General features: G+C 37.2%; 1 protein-coding gene across 2 annotated transcripts in view; it reads left to right on the top strand.

The window, feature by feature from the left end:
• The window catches only part of LOC128983053 (fibroblast growth factor 17), a 99,857-nt gene that overhangs the window by 76,231 nt on the left and 6,998 nt on the right, over positions 1 to 16,628 (top strand). For both annotated transcript variants that reach the window (XM_054402185.1, XM_054402186.1), the window contains 2 exons: positions 8,598 to 8,643; positions 12,653 to 12,785. In XM_054402185.1, the coding sequence (XP_054258160.1) occupies positions 8,598 to 8,643; positions 12,653 to 12,785 (179 nt within the window). The remainder of the gene's footprint in view (positions 1 to 8,597; positions 8,644 to 12,652; positions 12,786 to 16,628) is intronic.

Here is a 16,628-nt window from a genome sequence, read left to right as displayed (position 1 = left end):
CTGCCTTTAAATAACTATTGCAAAACCACAAATGACGACTACTTTACCTATTTTGTATTTTAATAGCCACTTATGGGGATGGACTTAAAAATTTAAATGGGCTTAAAAAAAGAAGCACTATTAAAAAAAGGTTAATACAGGATCTAGTAAAGATTCGTGACCACAAAACTATAACATAACTATGGTAATATAACTCATGCATTACGCCCTTTAATTTAATTCACAAAAATTATAAAATATTAAAAGATTCTACGAAAACTAATTAAGAGCTCAAAAAAGCAATCAGTTTGTGAACACTAGTTCCCAGTGTGGAAAACGATTTGATATTTTTAACATTATCAATGCTATATAGGACTTAAACAGAGACAGGTTTTTACACCATAAAAGGATCACCAAACGTTAATATCTCGATACAAATACTCTTTTGGGCAACTACCAAATAGATTACCCTAGACCTAGAAGTTATATTAAGAATTGCTAAAAATATTGCTAGCAATTAATATATTACCAACGTATTTAAATCTAGGCAAAACTCTACTTCCATGAAAATATATGCTATTACTGTACATTAAATGTATGTAAAAGTAGATATAGGAAAAGTAATTTTAGGAAACCTTTACGAACTAACGAGAGCAGTGTGTGTTAATGAAAATTCTGCACAAAATATTAATCGTGACACTAAGCACAAATTTATTATCATCTTATTACCCAAGAATCTGCAAAAATGTAGCCTACAGGTTAAACTTATTCAGGATAATATGGTAACCAACAAAGGCAGTAAGAGATAACAAATCGTGTTGACAAAAATATAAATGGTGTTGTTAAGCTCAAATTAATTTCAAACTAATTCCTCAAGAATCTGGAAGAGAAAAGGCTAATAAATTCAATCCATTTATTTAAAGGGGACAATTTTAAGAAATTGAGAAAACTTATGCTGTGGCACATTCGCAGCTCAGCCATGGTAGATCTGTTTATTGTTTTGGAGTATTAACATGTATCTTTAACTCTCAAAATAGGTACTTATGTTTGAACACGTTTTGTAATAAAAGTACAAAAAAATGCGATTCCTTTAATTTTTTTTTCAAAACCCTCTAGCGACATATTAGTTTTACTTTTGTATAAATATGTATTCTACGTTCACGACATACAAAAGGTTCTAGGAAAGAAAAGCTCAATAAATCATCTCTAATTTGTCGAGAGTACAAGAAGGGTTCGTACTTCCACAATAAGGATCGGCCCTGAGGTGTGGTGCTAACAAGTATATGATGTAGAGCACATGTGTGCGTGTGTTTGTGTGTGATAGCGTGTGTTCGTGTGCCAATAATAGACCACCCAGACAGTAATGCGCGCGCCCCGACCCATTTATTAATTAAGACATTGTGCTGCAGACCTCTAAACGTCTTTTAATTGATACGTGCGGCGGAGGTTGAGAGGTTAGCCTCCTTGCTCCTAGCCCTTGCTAATAGCGGGGTCGAGTGCTGATATATCGTGTTGGTAAACACACGACTGTTTCAGACTTATTCAATATTATTTTCTTCTCAAAAAGGTTGTCAAACCGCAAAGGAGATTATGTATCCTCTCCTATCTCAGTCGTTAAAACGTCAATATTATTGATCAAATATATCAATAAATGTAGGCCTATATACATTTTACACTCATTAACATGTCTAGTTCTTTAAATCTTGCAATATATATCACTTTGAAATCTTCTAATACGCAAAGATTTTCTACATTTTTCATCACCTCATTAGTACAAATGTTTTTTTTCGACTTCGGTTTTGACACGATTGTCTAATTGATCAACGTCCATTACAGTGTCTGGTTAAGAGTTCAAGCTGGTTTGGAATCATATAAAAATAATTATCGACCGATTACAATACTATACATATAAAAAACTAAAATCAAAATATAAGGGTAAATTCAACCACTTTTTATTTTAATTGATTCCAAACCTGAACCGCATTAAAACTTATCACTCTTAACACTTAGATTCTATAAATTCCTCCCGTTTTTTGGTTCCTCCCTTTCGATAGCGGTGGTCCTAAATGACGTTTAGGTCCGGTGTAAAGGGAGGAGAGTGTTAATGAGATGGGTTCAGTTATTGATGAGTTTAATAAAATCCCAATAAAAGTAGTGATGGTCGGAGGGAGGGAGGGGGGGGTAGAATGTTTATCGTAACGAGTGTGGACACTTAGTCGAGAGTGTTCCATCTCACGCATACTTGTCTGTAGCCGAAACTAGTCACAGCCTAAAATTGTATCTTGTCTCTGTATAAACAGTGTTAAATCACATTACTTAAACGTCACTTATCCGAATAAGATAAATTTTTAACTTAGTGTGTACCACGAATACTTGAACAGAAACGGTAAACATAAACAAATGACTTTGCTGTCTCGAATCCTATACTTTTAGCATTATCGTATGGTTTAGACAGTACCACATAAGCAATGTTAAATCAATTTTATTTTCGTGCAAGAAACATAATTTGTTCATGTTTTTGATCCATACGCTTTCCATTCAAGTGTCCGTTGTGTATACTACAACAAGAATATGTTGAACGTAAATTGTGAAATTGTAAAAACGCAACTTTTCGTATTTACTCATACATTTAACTGTACATTTTGAAAGTAAAATTAGTCAATGCTGTAGAAAATATTTCATTAATTTCGTGGGAGGGAGCAACGTGTAATTAGTGTTTGTACTTAGTTTATTTCCTTGCTACCGCCACTCAAGATTAAAGCATTACATTTTTCCAAAATATAACTCATTTTGTGTTTATTGTGTTGATAAAGAGTAAAGTATATTGTCAAACGTAAAATTAAGTTAATTCAGTCAATATCTCTGATTAATATACTGGTAACTATTTTCTTATAGAACAATTTATTTTCATGCGCGGTATCAGTGAATGCACCGATTTTTATGTCCGCCCCTACGGCGTTTATGTTTATTACAATCGTGTAAACAAAGTCACCGGGAGGAGTTCTTATTTGATTATAACCTCACAAAACACGTGCAAATTATTACAGTGCATAGTTAAATAAAATTATTAATAATAATAAATTTAAAAAGATCTTTAAATATTGTATTTAAGTTACAAGAGGTTACATATAGCTCTAGGAAAAATATTTCGAACACTATCCGAGCTATGTAATCCTGAGTACACATACGCTTAGTGTGTAGTGCTTGTCCATATACCATGTACAATGTACAATGTACACAGCAGAGAGGCTAGAGTACCTGTTGTAGTAGATAAAACACGTGCAGCTTGTTTGTTATCACCAGCTCAGCACATTGTACACCGTGACCTTGGCTCTTATCAGGCCAATGACCTTGCTGTAGTACAGATGTCATTGATAATAGCATTGCTGGGTGTATTAGGCCCTACAGAAATGTTCACATGTCCTACTTATACTGACCACAAAATTTGTGTGAAACGCTCCAATTTTGTCTCTCAGGACATGTCGAGGCAATAAGGAACTACTATCAATAAAAAGTAATAAATTAAATTACATATTTATTATATTCCTACTCAATAATAGTCAATATAGTGGTCAGTGTAACATATTTATTGAAGCTAAAATTGCTGTCTGTACAATTCTAATTTCATATAATTTCCCCAGCAGTACACAGCTTCATGACCAAATGAAATTATTTCAAGTGTTTATACAACAACAAAATTACAGAAATAAGGGTCTTAAACCAAAATAAAATTATGATTGATTTTCTTATGCAATTTGTGTTTTATAATTGAGAAAATTATAAGCTACTAAGGCAAAGCGGTCCGTCCACCTCAAATCTTTATGGATATACCGGTAAACGAATCCGTCTCTATCGCACCAAAGTCTGAGACAATAACCACTATCATTATTATTACAACAAACCTCTCAAATAATAAAACATTACCCTCCTCCCTCCCTCCCTTCAGCTGGAGTCGAACTTGAACAGCTTTAAAAACCAAATTAAAAAAAATATTCTTGGCCAAGGGTTACTACAGTGTTCGAGATTGTGACGCTGATGGGTTTAGTTAGTAATTGTTTTGAAAGAAGTATAATTGGTATAGTTTTATTGAAGCACCATTGTGTATTGTTTATTTTTAATTTTAGTTCTAAGATATTAATTGACATGACCAATGCAAATTTGGTATTTGTTATTTTGGTTCAATAAATGAGTTATGAGTTATTACGTGAAGATTTTAAGTATCTTATAAAAGGCATGATAAACTTATTATTGGTTATTGTTGGAAATTAAACCTAGTAGCATAAAAGTATTACATTTGAGGTGTTCGTTAATATAGTGCAGTAAGGGATTTTTTCTCATATCAAACTACTATCATTTTATTAGTACGGGATGTAACAGAGATCAGTTGTCATGTTGGAATGTGGCATGTGTTTGGTTTAGATTGATTTGTGTATTGTATCATGACTCATGGAATACATGAGATCACCGCCCAAACAGCTTGTAGTAACGCACTCATCCAACTGTCACACTTGTAAACAAGTCAAATATGCTGAAGCGATCTTACACAAGGGAAATATGCGACCAATCTAGGGCCATTCTCTTTGTAGTGCGCCAGTGAATACGTGTTTGTTAACCTTCAAAATATCTGCATTCTCCGGGTAAATTTTCCAAGAAAACATTGTCAAATCTAAGCATGGGTAGTCTTATTATATGAAAATAATGAACAATTTAGTGTAAGTAGTTCATTGTCCTGTGATTTCCCATGTTATAATAATTTAAATTAGTTGTAAACATCGTTTTTTTCTTTTTTTATTCAATTGTTAAATTTATGCATCAGAATTTAAAAAGTCTGGTTATAAATGAAAATGTTATCTATTATTAGACATTTCGAAGTAATTATTTATAAATCCATTGTGCAATGTTAAGTTTTCTAAAACGACGCAATGGAAAATCTGCGAGGTGGAAGATACCGTATGAGGATAGTAGGGGATGAAGAGAAATGCACGACGCTAAATGTTAGATTTGAGCTAGTTTAGCTTAGATGAGGACCTCGGCAATTCCTATTACAATTTGGCTAGATAATACAGATTTATATAATGTATATTATTTTTAAAATTGTAGAAAAACATTCAGGCATCACATCTTGATAGAGTTCTCTAGAGTTTGGTCATTAGACGTGATCATAATACAGAAAAAATGTTTAGGCTAATAGGAATGCTCATTCATATTTTTTATATACTTACATGACCAAATGTTACATACAATACCATATGAAATGTTCCTGAGCTTAAACATAAAACCCAGCATGTGATCTCAGCTGACAGCTTAACACAGGAACAGATCACAATACTTCACAGGCTACAGAATTGCTCCCTAAGGTTCGTATACAAACTTAAAAAATATGACCATATAACAAGTCACCGTAGGATCTCAAATACAATGTCCATCCGAGAGAGCTGTGATAAGCAGGTTGCATGTATCGTCCACAAAACACTGGTCACTCAGGCACCACAGTACTTGAAGGAAAAACTGAAAGCGAGGTCAGCCGTGAGAGAGCGCAGAACTAGACAGGACTTGTTGCTTGACATACCAAGGGTTGTTCTTGATGCTGGGAGAAGGGGGTTTTCTTACTTCGGGCCGGCTCAGTACAATGCACTTCCTTGCAAGCTAAAAGCACTGTCTTACAACAGTTTTAAGAATCGCCTAAAGAGTTTGTAACTAATCTTATTTTGTTTCGTAGTTATAAGAGGTTTTATTTAGTTTAAGTCCTGACTTGAGTCAATTTGTAAAACAGTTTTGTAACTGAAATTCGCTCATGAATAAAGACCTTATTTATTTATTTATTTATTTATCTCCCGACCGTGGGTGGTGTGGTGCCAAGTGTGGTATTAACAGTACATTGATTGCTTTATTTTATTTTTAATGCTAAGTTATAAATCAATGGCAAGTTAAGTCTTCTTTTTTAAGGCCACTTATGTTCTTCTTCTTCATTACAGGGTTTTTCTTATTGTTACTACCAACCCTTATATTACCACCCTAAATACATAGGCGGTATATGTATGACTGTGCAGATATCAATGTGTTATCATTTGGCAGTCTCTTCATCATAACGTCATGGTTAAAAGACAGTTTGTAACTTACAAACTGTCTATTTTGAATTCTAAATGTTATTCTTCACGATTCCGACTATTCTCCACCTTTATAAAAAAAAGAGATAAATCAATTTAATTATCACCAATTAAGTATTATCTATGATTGGAGGTGTCCAAACTTAATAAGTATTTCAACCAGTTAACAAAATAAATAAATACTTTGTTTGTAAGGAAAACCAAACAACTACTTCAATAAAAAATAATTAAATCTTAAAATGATTGGAGCAATCATGATGTCAATCGTATCATCAATTCGTTTTATAATTGAAAAAGCCAGTCAAGTAGTCAATAGTTATTACTGCAGCACTTATGTATGAACTGTATTAGACTTTCCGGAGCAGTAACATAGATTTGAAGATGGTCTGGTGGTGAAGGTACCAATTATGTCCATGGGAGAAGCAAAGGCCATAGTCATACTAAAGTTTCGTTCTTGCTGTGTACATAAATTTAAAATGTTTTGTCCTAGACTTTTCCTTTTAAAATGTTATCTTATTTACGTATATCGTGCGTGCAACCAAAATAAAAACACAATTACTCCAGATGAGTTTAGCCGAAGTAACAAGCACACCTAGAGTGTTCCGCAAGTACCCAACTCATGGAGATAAATCGATGGTCACATCCTTATACTTTGAGCGACAAAATAATATTATCTGCATGTCTGAGGACGAGAAATAAGGATGGTTCAATAAATGAAATCAATTCTCACAAATTATTTTGGTAGTACATAAAGATTTCTAGTATTAGACAAAGTAGACTTTGTCTAAAAGTAGGAGTACCGGCTGATACCATGCGTTTCTATTTTTTAAGAGAACTATCAAGTGTATTTACATCAGTCATAAAATGTCTTGAACTGATCAATCAGCGGTACTTAGTAAACACTAAATCTCCTGAAGTGTATTAACTATTGCGAAGTTAGTTCATCGAACCAGGCATGTAGCTGCAGTTTTTGAAACTCTCGACGTAACTTGACAGAAGTGGTCTCCGTATCTCGCCAAGTCCAGATACAAAGTAGAGTAGCCACTTGATGATCAATGCTCACAGACTGCCGCCGCACATTAAATCGCGCCACCAGCCACCAGCCACCAGTCCTCGGTTTATGTATGTTAATTCGCCACTGTGGGAGACTGTTTTACAACATGCCGCGCCGCCCGGGCGACAAAAACGTCTTTATACCATCGTCTTGGCGCGAAAAGTGAAATAACAAAACAAGTTCCGTTCGCTGTCGGTGCCGCTGTTGGCTTCGTCTTTATACACTTTGTTTTCCCAATTTTCCTACAGTCCTCGTTCCACATATTCAGAACATAGACCTACAGCAGAAGTTATTCATAATACATGCAAAGGCTAAGTTTTCTATAAAGTTTCTGCTCACACCCGTATAATAAAGGAATGGATCGATAACTATACATATATCGCATATATTTTTCATGGCGATGTCAATCTAATAATTTAAAAGTAACATCGCACATCTCACTTCAAGCTTGACGGTATTTAGTCTTTTTCATCCAGACTTGAAAATGATAAAACATGTAAGTGTATCCTATTGCTCTGGATGTGAAGGCCACTCCAAAAAAATTCAGACAACGTTGCGTCATTGAGAGCGTTTTCCCTGGATCTAAGAGGGTAGAATGCAAATTATGATAAACATTATCAATAGAATTATCGAACAATATCGTTTCTGATAGACAATGAAGTAACGTATAAAGCAATGAGACGCAAAATACTGCATCCTTGAATGATTGCAAACCCAAGAATCATTCGTGCTCGAAGAGTTAAGCGTGGTGCAGCGTTTGATCAGCTGATGTAGCGAAGAGTGGCCCGGCTTTGGATCATTTGAGGAAAGTGCTGCAGCTTCTTGGCAGCTGATGGAATGTCGTCAGGATCGTTCCTGCCCAACTAAACGAAATGAAGTGGGGGTGGTACATGACTAGCTGATGAAACTATGCGAGAAGATTTCATGATCGTCCGTCTCGTTTCATAGGATTGATTGCAGAACATGATAATATGTTTTAGTTTCAACCTTTGGTGATTCTTGATGTCACAATTAACATATTTGAACGTTAATAGCATTTGCAACCAAAATAAGAAGAAACATGTGTGTACCTTGGCGAATGTTTAAAAACCCATGGGAAGTTGCCCACTTATAACTACGTACTGTACTTGACATATTTGCCAATTCGAATAATACCTAAACGGGATTCCTAAATTATCCATTTAAATAATTTAGTAGTTACTTTAAAACCGTTTAGCAGAATTACTTACTGAAAATGGAAAAAGTTGCTTAACAGTATCGCTTTAATTTTTCATGTAAAATCTAGATGTTAACAGCCAAAGACGGTCACATTTATTAGAAAACAATTTATTTCTGCCTAATTTAGCAATACATGTTTGTAGTATGCTTATATTAGTTTTGTTTTTTATTGTATTGTATGGTAATAAAAAAACATAAATGTATCATGAAACTAAACGAAGTTTGTGTCCATGTTTCAGGTTACCAAAGCTAGCCGTCTCTGCGAAGTTACTGTGCCTCCTGATGGTAAGTACATACAATTGTTCACAACTTTTTACACTCCAAGTTACATATTAAATAATTAATTTTTATGCAGTAATTACGTACCGTATCAATTTTGTGGAGATTTTAAAGTTCTAACTCTGGATTTTTTTCGACGTAAGGACAACCTAATGTTTGCGATTTGCAGTTAATTATTTGCATTATCATTTTGGTTTGTAAATATTTTCTAACATCATTGATTTATACTAAATGTATGAAATGTTAGTTAAAAAATAACATTTATAATAAATTGGTTGTATTTTTATCAATTGGTTTTTGATAGAACTATACTAATTTTGTTATATTTGAAGTTGATTGTGTAGCATATTTTACAATGGCGAATATGATATGTACATACACATATTTTGGTATACTTCAGAAAGATGCTAATTATTTTAAAAACCACAGAGGTCTAGTCTTCGTTAAAATTAAAACCATGTGATTTGGCAACGAAAATAATTCTATGATACAAATGTTATGAAACAGTTTAATTTTGTGAGATACTTGAGGAGGCAAATGAAGGTTTTTAGTAGGAATGTATTTAATAAAGAACATAAACTATCTAAGTTCCATTATAATGGGGGCCAGCACTAGAGATACAGCTAATTAAAAAAAAAAAAAAAACACCCCGAACTAGTCCACGAGAAATTGAGACAACATAGTTTGATGCAACATTAAATGGTAGTTTCTTCAAAATCCTAATTTCTTCAATACATTATTGGCGTTTTAAGACTAAACCACTTGCATGGTTGGAGCAGATACAAATCTACGTGATGGTTTCACCTCCCTAAGGATACCAGGAAGACAAGAGCACTTAATAAACATGTTGTGAAGGTCCATCATCCGTGTACACATAATTACACACTATAATGACTGATAAAGATCGTATCAGCCAGGTCGGGCGCTGGTTAGCATATCAATAGGTGTCACATGGCCTACTTAGCCTTCATTTGGAGGTTTGTTATACACGTAACTTATTTTAATTTTATGCTAGTCATCGTCCTGCCGACTTCGCCAAACCAAATTACGCCGCATTTGATCGATGGTTCCAGTTGGAGGTCCCCGCCCCTCCCCCCCCCACAACATATATTGGTATCACACCGGTCATTTAAATATTTGATCGCTCTGACTAAAATTTGCGATGAGCTATTAGCTTGCGCCATCGCCGAAATCCTTTAAAAGCCTAGTTTTAACTTATAAGACTTATATACTTATAGACACATAAGTTTTATTCCTACTATAGGCACCAACTGAATATGTAAAAATTAAGGCACAATTTGTTTGCTGCGTAGGACCTTTAACTCATACAATTTTACACTACCGTGGGGAGGTTGAACTGCTTGAATGGTGTGTATCGTCCACCAGTAGCTCTATGTATATGTAGACTGTATGTACCTAGCCAGCTGCCCGGACGTTGGAGTCTCGCTTGCATATGCAACTTGTTGCCACTTACACCTATCATTAGGCGGTATTCTTGGCAATTACAAGCCTCAAAGCCGGCACACTCCTACATAGCACACCTGCTGCTTGGCTATTCATCTGATAAATACTATTTCCCGCCTGTACCTGAGATGAGTGTTTGAACATTTTTAAATATAGACTCTCTCAAATTTTGCATTACATAACACTATGTCCAAATCGTTACCAGATGCTTCCAAATAACTACTTGATTTCACCAAAAGCTGCTACTTCCCATTCAACCTTTTATTTACTTTCTAACAGGGTTTAATTTTTTAATTCGTATTAGGAAATGTAATACGATTATTTTCCGCCATTTTCACGTGTCATCATCGACAATTTGAAGTGGTACGCCAGACAAAGCCGTGTTATCGTTGTTGCTACAGGCTGTAATCCCCATGCTGCAGAGATTGGATCATGTGCCTATGACGGACAGATCGATCTGCTGGATTAGTTGCGAAACACAATTGCTGATAACTCTGTTTGTCGAAGCTAGATAACGAAGCTGCTAACCGCTCGTCACTCGTTATGTTATTCCAAACAAGCGTATTATCGAGGATTATTTGATTAGAACCACACCTCTCGATGGCTTTTCTGTGTTCACTTAGAAATTTTGTTTGCGAAGCTGTCTACAAGTTTTATTGTTTGTTTACATTTTACAACAATCCGGCTTAAGTAACCTTAATGGTTCAAGTTGGTAAACAGTTTCATAAGTATAGTATAATTTATATTTACGCGTCTTATATGCACGAAACTTGCATATTGTGCAGAAGAATCCAACTTTGATCACACCTTCAAGAAATACAGTAAAAACAGTAATATAAAAAAATTCAAGGTCCTTTACCTTGTCAATGAAATAGTTCCATATCCACAGTTCTTCTGTGGCGCTAGGTCATCCTTCATATTGTCAATTTGACACTCTTCTCCTCTCTGTGATGTTGCAGGTAGTGATCTGTGGCGCTGGGCCTTCCTTCATATTGTCAATTTGACACACATTTATTTACCACTCCTCTCTGTGATGTTGCAGGTAGTGATCTGTGGCGCTGGGCCTTCCTTCATATTGTCAATTTGACACACATTTATTTACCACTCCTCTCTGTGATGTTGCAGGTAGTGATCTGTGGCGCTGGGCCTTCCTTCATATTGTCAATTTGACCCAGATTTACCTCTCCTCTCTGTGATGTTGCAGGTAGTGAGTGATCTGTGGCGCTGGGTCATCCTTCATATTGTCAATATGACACAGATTTACCTCTCCTCTCTGTGATGTTGCAGGTAGTGATCTGTGGCGCTAGGTCATCCTTCATATTGTCAATATGACACAGATTTACCTCTCCTCTCTGTGATGTTGCAGGTAGTGATCTGTGGCGCTAGGTCATCCTTCATATTGTCAATATGACACAGATTTACCTCTCCTCTCTGTGATGTTGCAGGTAGTGATCTGTGGCGCTAGGTCATCCTTCATATTGTCAATATGACACAGATTTACCTCTCCTCTCTGTGATGTTGCAGGTAGTGATCTGTGGCGCTAGGTCATCCTTCATATTGTCAATATGACACAGATTTACCACTCCTCTCTGTGATGTTGCAGGTAGTGATCTGTGGCGCTAGGTCATCCTTCATATTGTCAATATGACACAGATTTACCTCTCCTCTCTGTGATGTTGCAGGTAGTGATCTGTGGCGCTAGGTCATCCTTCATATTGTCAATATGACACAGATTTACCACTCCTCTCTGTGATGTTGCAGGTAGTGATCTGTGGCGCTAGGTCATCCTTCATATTGTCAATATGACACAGATTTACCTCTCCTCTCTGTGATGTTGCAGGTAGTGATCTGTGGCGCTAGGTCATCCTTCATATTGTCAATATGACACAGATTTACCTCTCCTCTCTGTGATGTTGCAGGTAGTGATCTGTGGCGCCGTGTCATCCTTTATATTGTCAATTTTACACAGATTTACCTCTCCTCTCTGTGATGTTGCATGTAGTGATCTGTGGCGCTGGGTCATCCTTCATATTGTCAATATGACACAGATTTACCTCTCCTCTCTGTGATGTTGCAGGTAGTGATCTGTGGCGCTAGGTCATCCTTCATATTGTCAATATGACACAGATTTACCTCTCCTCTCTGTGATGTTGCAGGTAGTGATCTGTGGCGCTAGGTCATCCTTCATATTGTCAATATGACACAGATTTACCACTCCTCTCTGTGATGTTGCAGGTAGTGATCTGTGGCGCTAGGTCATCCTTCATATTGTCAATATGACACAGATTTACCTCTCCTCTCTGTGATGTTGCAGGTAGTGATCTGTGGCGCTAGGTCATCCTTCATATTGTCAATATGACACAGATTTACCTCTCCTCTCTGTGATGTTGCAGGTAGTGATCTGTGGCGCCGTGTCATCCTTTATATTGTCAATTTTACACAGATTTACCTCTCCTCTCTGTGATGTTGCATGTAGTGATCTGTGGCGCTGGGTCATCCTTTATATTGCCAATTCGACACAGATTTACCTCTCCTCTCTGTGATGTTGCAGGTAGTGATCTGTGGCGCTGTCCCCTCTATGGTCCGATCCGTGCGGCTTTACAACGACTGCAGCAGCAGCCAAGTTCGAGTCGACATGAAAGGTCGTGTCCTCGCAGACGATGTTGACATCCCCGACAGATTCCGTAAGTGGCCCATTATTTGTGTCTGTGACATAATCTACAATTACAACAATATTTACAAGACAAATCCCTCTTCAAATCTTAACACCTTAACACTAATACCGAAACCCTACACAGGCTGGCGCTAACCGAAACCCCCGGTATGTGATAAATCGATCACCTGTTTGCTACGATACTGCATTGATTGTAATTAATATTTAACCCATTATACTAGTACCATTGACTAGTTATTGTATCAATAGTCAAAGCAATTACTGCTACTACTAACCTTCTAACTACTACTAACCCCTGAAAAATTCTTTATTTGCCTGGTAAAATAAAGAATTTTTCAACCTTCTGGTACTACCCTTCTCTATGGGTTAATATTTAACCCGATATACTAGTACCTTTGACTAGTTATTGTATTAATAGTCAAAGCAATTACTACTACTACTAACATTCTGGTGAGATGGTCCTGAATTTAACCCAATATGCCTAGACTAATCATTGAAGACGCTCTTATGTTCTGCTATTCAATTGATGACCCTTTGAATATATTCACTACTACTACAGCTTAGTTTAATAACAACAAAAACTTAATTCATATTGACGTAAAAGTTGTCTACTTGTAGATTTCATACCACTGTTTAGTTTTGATAACAAAAACTACCAGTAAATGAATTGTGACAAAAACTAGTCAATCGAACTTGCTATTCCGGCGTGAATACAGTTTATCGCGTTAGCTGAAATATATTACAAAGTAAAGAGCATTTACGATGCCTTTACGTATAACTTTGCAATGTATCTCGCTTGTATACCAAACGATCGTTCCAGTTTACCACGTTTGAGGCTGGAGGCCGAGGCCACTCGAGTGCTCTGTGCAGGCCTACGGCCAGAGTCCACGTGGAGACTCGGACTCGCTAATGTGTAGACAACCGTGTGAAGAGCTAACACTCGCCTCTCCCTCTCCCTCTCTCCCTTCCTCTTGTCTAACCGTCGTACCACTTTTAGTTTCACTTTTCAGCCTGGCCATAGTTTAAAATATAAATTTTCATGCTTGAATAACATTTTTACTGCGGTTTTCGAATTAGTTTGTCTGGATGAAAAAAAATATTCATTACGGTCAATAAATTTTGCTATATTGGTAATTGCAGAGTAACAAAAAAATCCGGATCCATCATGGTTTCAAATATAGTCTCTTAAGGAAGTTTGACAACATACACGTACTGAATATGATACAACAACAAGGAGAAGTAAGATGTTTTCCTACTGTATTGCCATATCCATATTAGTTTGGATATATTAACATGCAAATTAAATCAAGCATTGCTTTTATGGTTTGCGTAGCAAAGAAAACCAGAAATAAAATTTCAATATATTTTCCAAAAACATGCATCCTCAGTTTACGTTTGGAGGCACGCCTAGCTCTCCGGCATCAAGGAGACTGATTCGCGCGGCCGCTACATGAAGACACATAATTGGGCTCGGGATGGCCACAATCTCGCCCCAGTATCGCTGTCATATATCCCCTGGACAGCTTCATTAGCCTCTCACATTCTAATGAGTGAGATTTGTGAGTGTGACGCGAGTGGCCAGTGTCCATCGTAGTGCTCGACACTTTCGTCACCATCAAGGTCCGTGACGCAGCAAACAGCACGCAGTTACGTCGTGGATCAAACAATCAATAGTATTGTAACAAAGATGTTGAATGGTTTGGCTTAAGCTCTCCATTTATACACGATTTTTAATCAGATTGAGACATTCTAAAATATTGTACAACATTGATAAAGCCATAACAAATTATCTAAACTTAAGGTTTTTGAAAGGAAATATTTATTCAGTTTATTTATAGCTTGCTCGTTTATAATAAGCGTATGGCAAAAAAGGGAAGAAGCTGTTGATTTGAGATTTTGTACATGCAAGGTGTTGTAATACTGTGAAAGTTACTGAAGAAATAAACCACTCCAAGACACGTCAAGGTTAAGAGAATAGTATTTACATTTTGACATTGCCAATAGAAACAATAGACGCCCATGTCCGTTTCAAAACATACATTACCATAATAGCGATAAGTGAGACTTGTAATTATAAAGGCAGAACGAAGCGGTAATAGTTTACATACCCCGTTACAAATTTGTACGTATACGAAACTAGGGAAAGACGTGTAGAAAACTCGAACGACTGTTTCATAATACAGAATGCATAACTTATTGTTGGCCTAGTCAATAAAGGTTTTGTTTCGGTAAAAACTATATAGCCTACCAATCGTTAGTACCTAACTAGATATAACACACATCTTCCCAAAAGTCCCTAAACGCCCAAGGTAATTCCAACCCAACCCCAACCCCCCCCCAACCCCCCCCCAACCCCCCCCCAAAGTTAGTAATTTTAAAGTTTTAAAGCAATTTTAAAGTTATTTTAATTGTGATAATTTATTTAATACTTTCTTCACGATTAAAGAATAATTTTTAAATTGAGCAAATTGTGGAGAAAAGAAATGGGGCCTTTAGGGACTCTAGGGGAAATGTATATCTAGTTATGTACAAACGATTGGTAGATAGTCTTGCCTGTGAGTAGTTTGTTCCAACATCGGCCATACATTTTTTTTCGGCTGGGCTACGTGTAATGTAAACTTAGTCCAGTTAAAATGTTATTCAGTTCTATTAAATCTTATTACACACAACAATTTTATAACAATGTAAATTCAAATCAATTGACATGAGATATCGCTTGGATTAACATTCAAACCGGGTAGTATGCCGCTGCTAATCTCACTTGGCCAGTATGATGGTGTATAGTACACTAGCTGCAGGCTCTACAAGAGAGCGTGTGAAACGTGAAGGAGGTGCGGAAGGCCACTCTGCTGCTGCTAATATTACTTGGCCAGTATGATGGTGTATAGTACACTAGCTGCAGGCTCTACATGAGAGCGTGTGAAACGTCAAGGAGGTGCGGAAGGCCACTCTGCTGCTGCTAATATTACTTGGCCAGTATGATGGTGTATAGTACACTAGCTGCAGGCTCTACATGAGAGCGTGTGAAACGTGAAGGAGGTGCGGAAGGCCACTCTGCTGCTGCTAATATTACTTGGCCAGTATGATGGTGTATAGTACACTAGCTGCAGGCTCTACATGAGAGCGTGTGAAACGTCAAGGAGGTGCGGAAGGCCACTCTGCTGCTGCTAATATTACTTGGCCAGTATGATGGTGTATAGTACACTAGCTGCAGGCTCTACATGAGAGCGTGTGAAACGTGAAGGAGGTGCGGAAGGCCACTCTGCTGCTGCTAATATTACTTGGCCAGTATGATGGTGTATAGTACACTAGCTGCAGGCTCTACAAGAGAGCGTGTGAAACGTGAAGGAGGTGCGGAAGGCCACTTTGCCGCTGCTAATCTCACTTGGCCAGTATGATGGTGTATAGTACACTAGCTGCAGGCTCTACAAGAGAGCGTGTGAAACGTCAAGAAGGTGCGGAAGGCCACTCTGCTGCTGCTAATCTCACTTGGCCAGTATGATGGTGTATAGTACACTAGCTGCAGGCTCTACAAGAGAGCGTGTGAAACGTCAAGGAGGTGCGGAAGGCCACTTTGCCGCTGCTAATCTCACTTGGCCAGTATGATGGTGTATAGTACACTAGCTGCAGGCTCTACAAGAGAGCGTGTGAAACGTCAAGGAGGTGAGGAAGGCCACTTTGCCACTGCTAATCTCACTTGGCCAGTATGATGGTGTATAGTACACTAGCTGCAGGCTCTACAAGAGAGCGTGTGAAACGTCAAGGAGGTGCGGAAGGCCACTTTGCCACTGCTAATCTCACTTGGCCAGTATGATGGTGTATAGTACACTAGCTGCAGGCTCTACAAGAGAGC

This window comes from Macrosteles quadrilineatus, unplaced genomic scaffold (assembly GCF_028750875.1).
Source record: "Macrosteles quadrilineatus isolate MER2022 unplaced genomic scaffold, UCM_ALF_1.0 Scaffold_1__1_contigs__length_201487025, whole genome shotgun sequence".
NCBI classification, from domain to species: domain Eukaryota; kingdom Metazoa; phylum Arthropoda; class Insecta; order Hemiptera; family Cicadellidae; genus Macrosteles; species Macrosteles quadrilineatus.
Note: the sequence above shows the minus strand (reverse complement) of the source record. Positions and strands in the feature narration are given on the sequence as shown.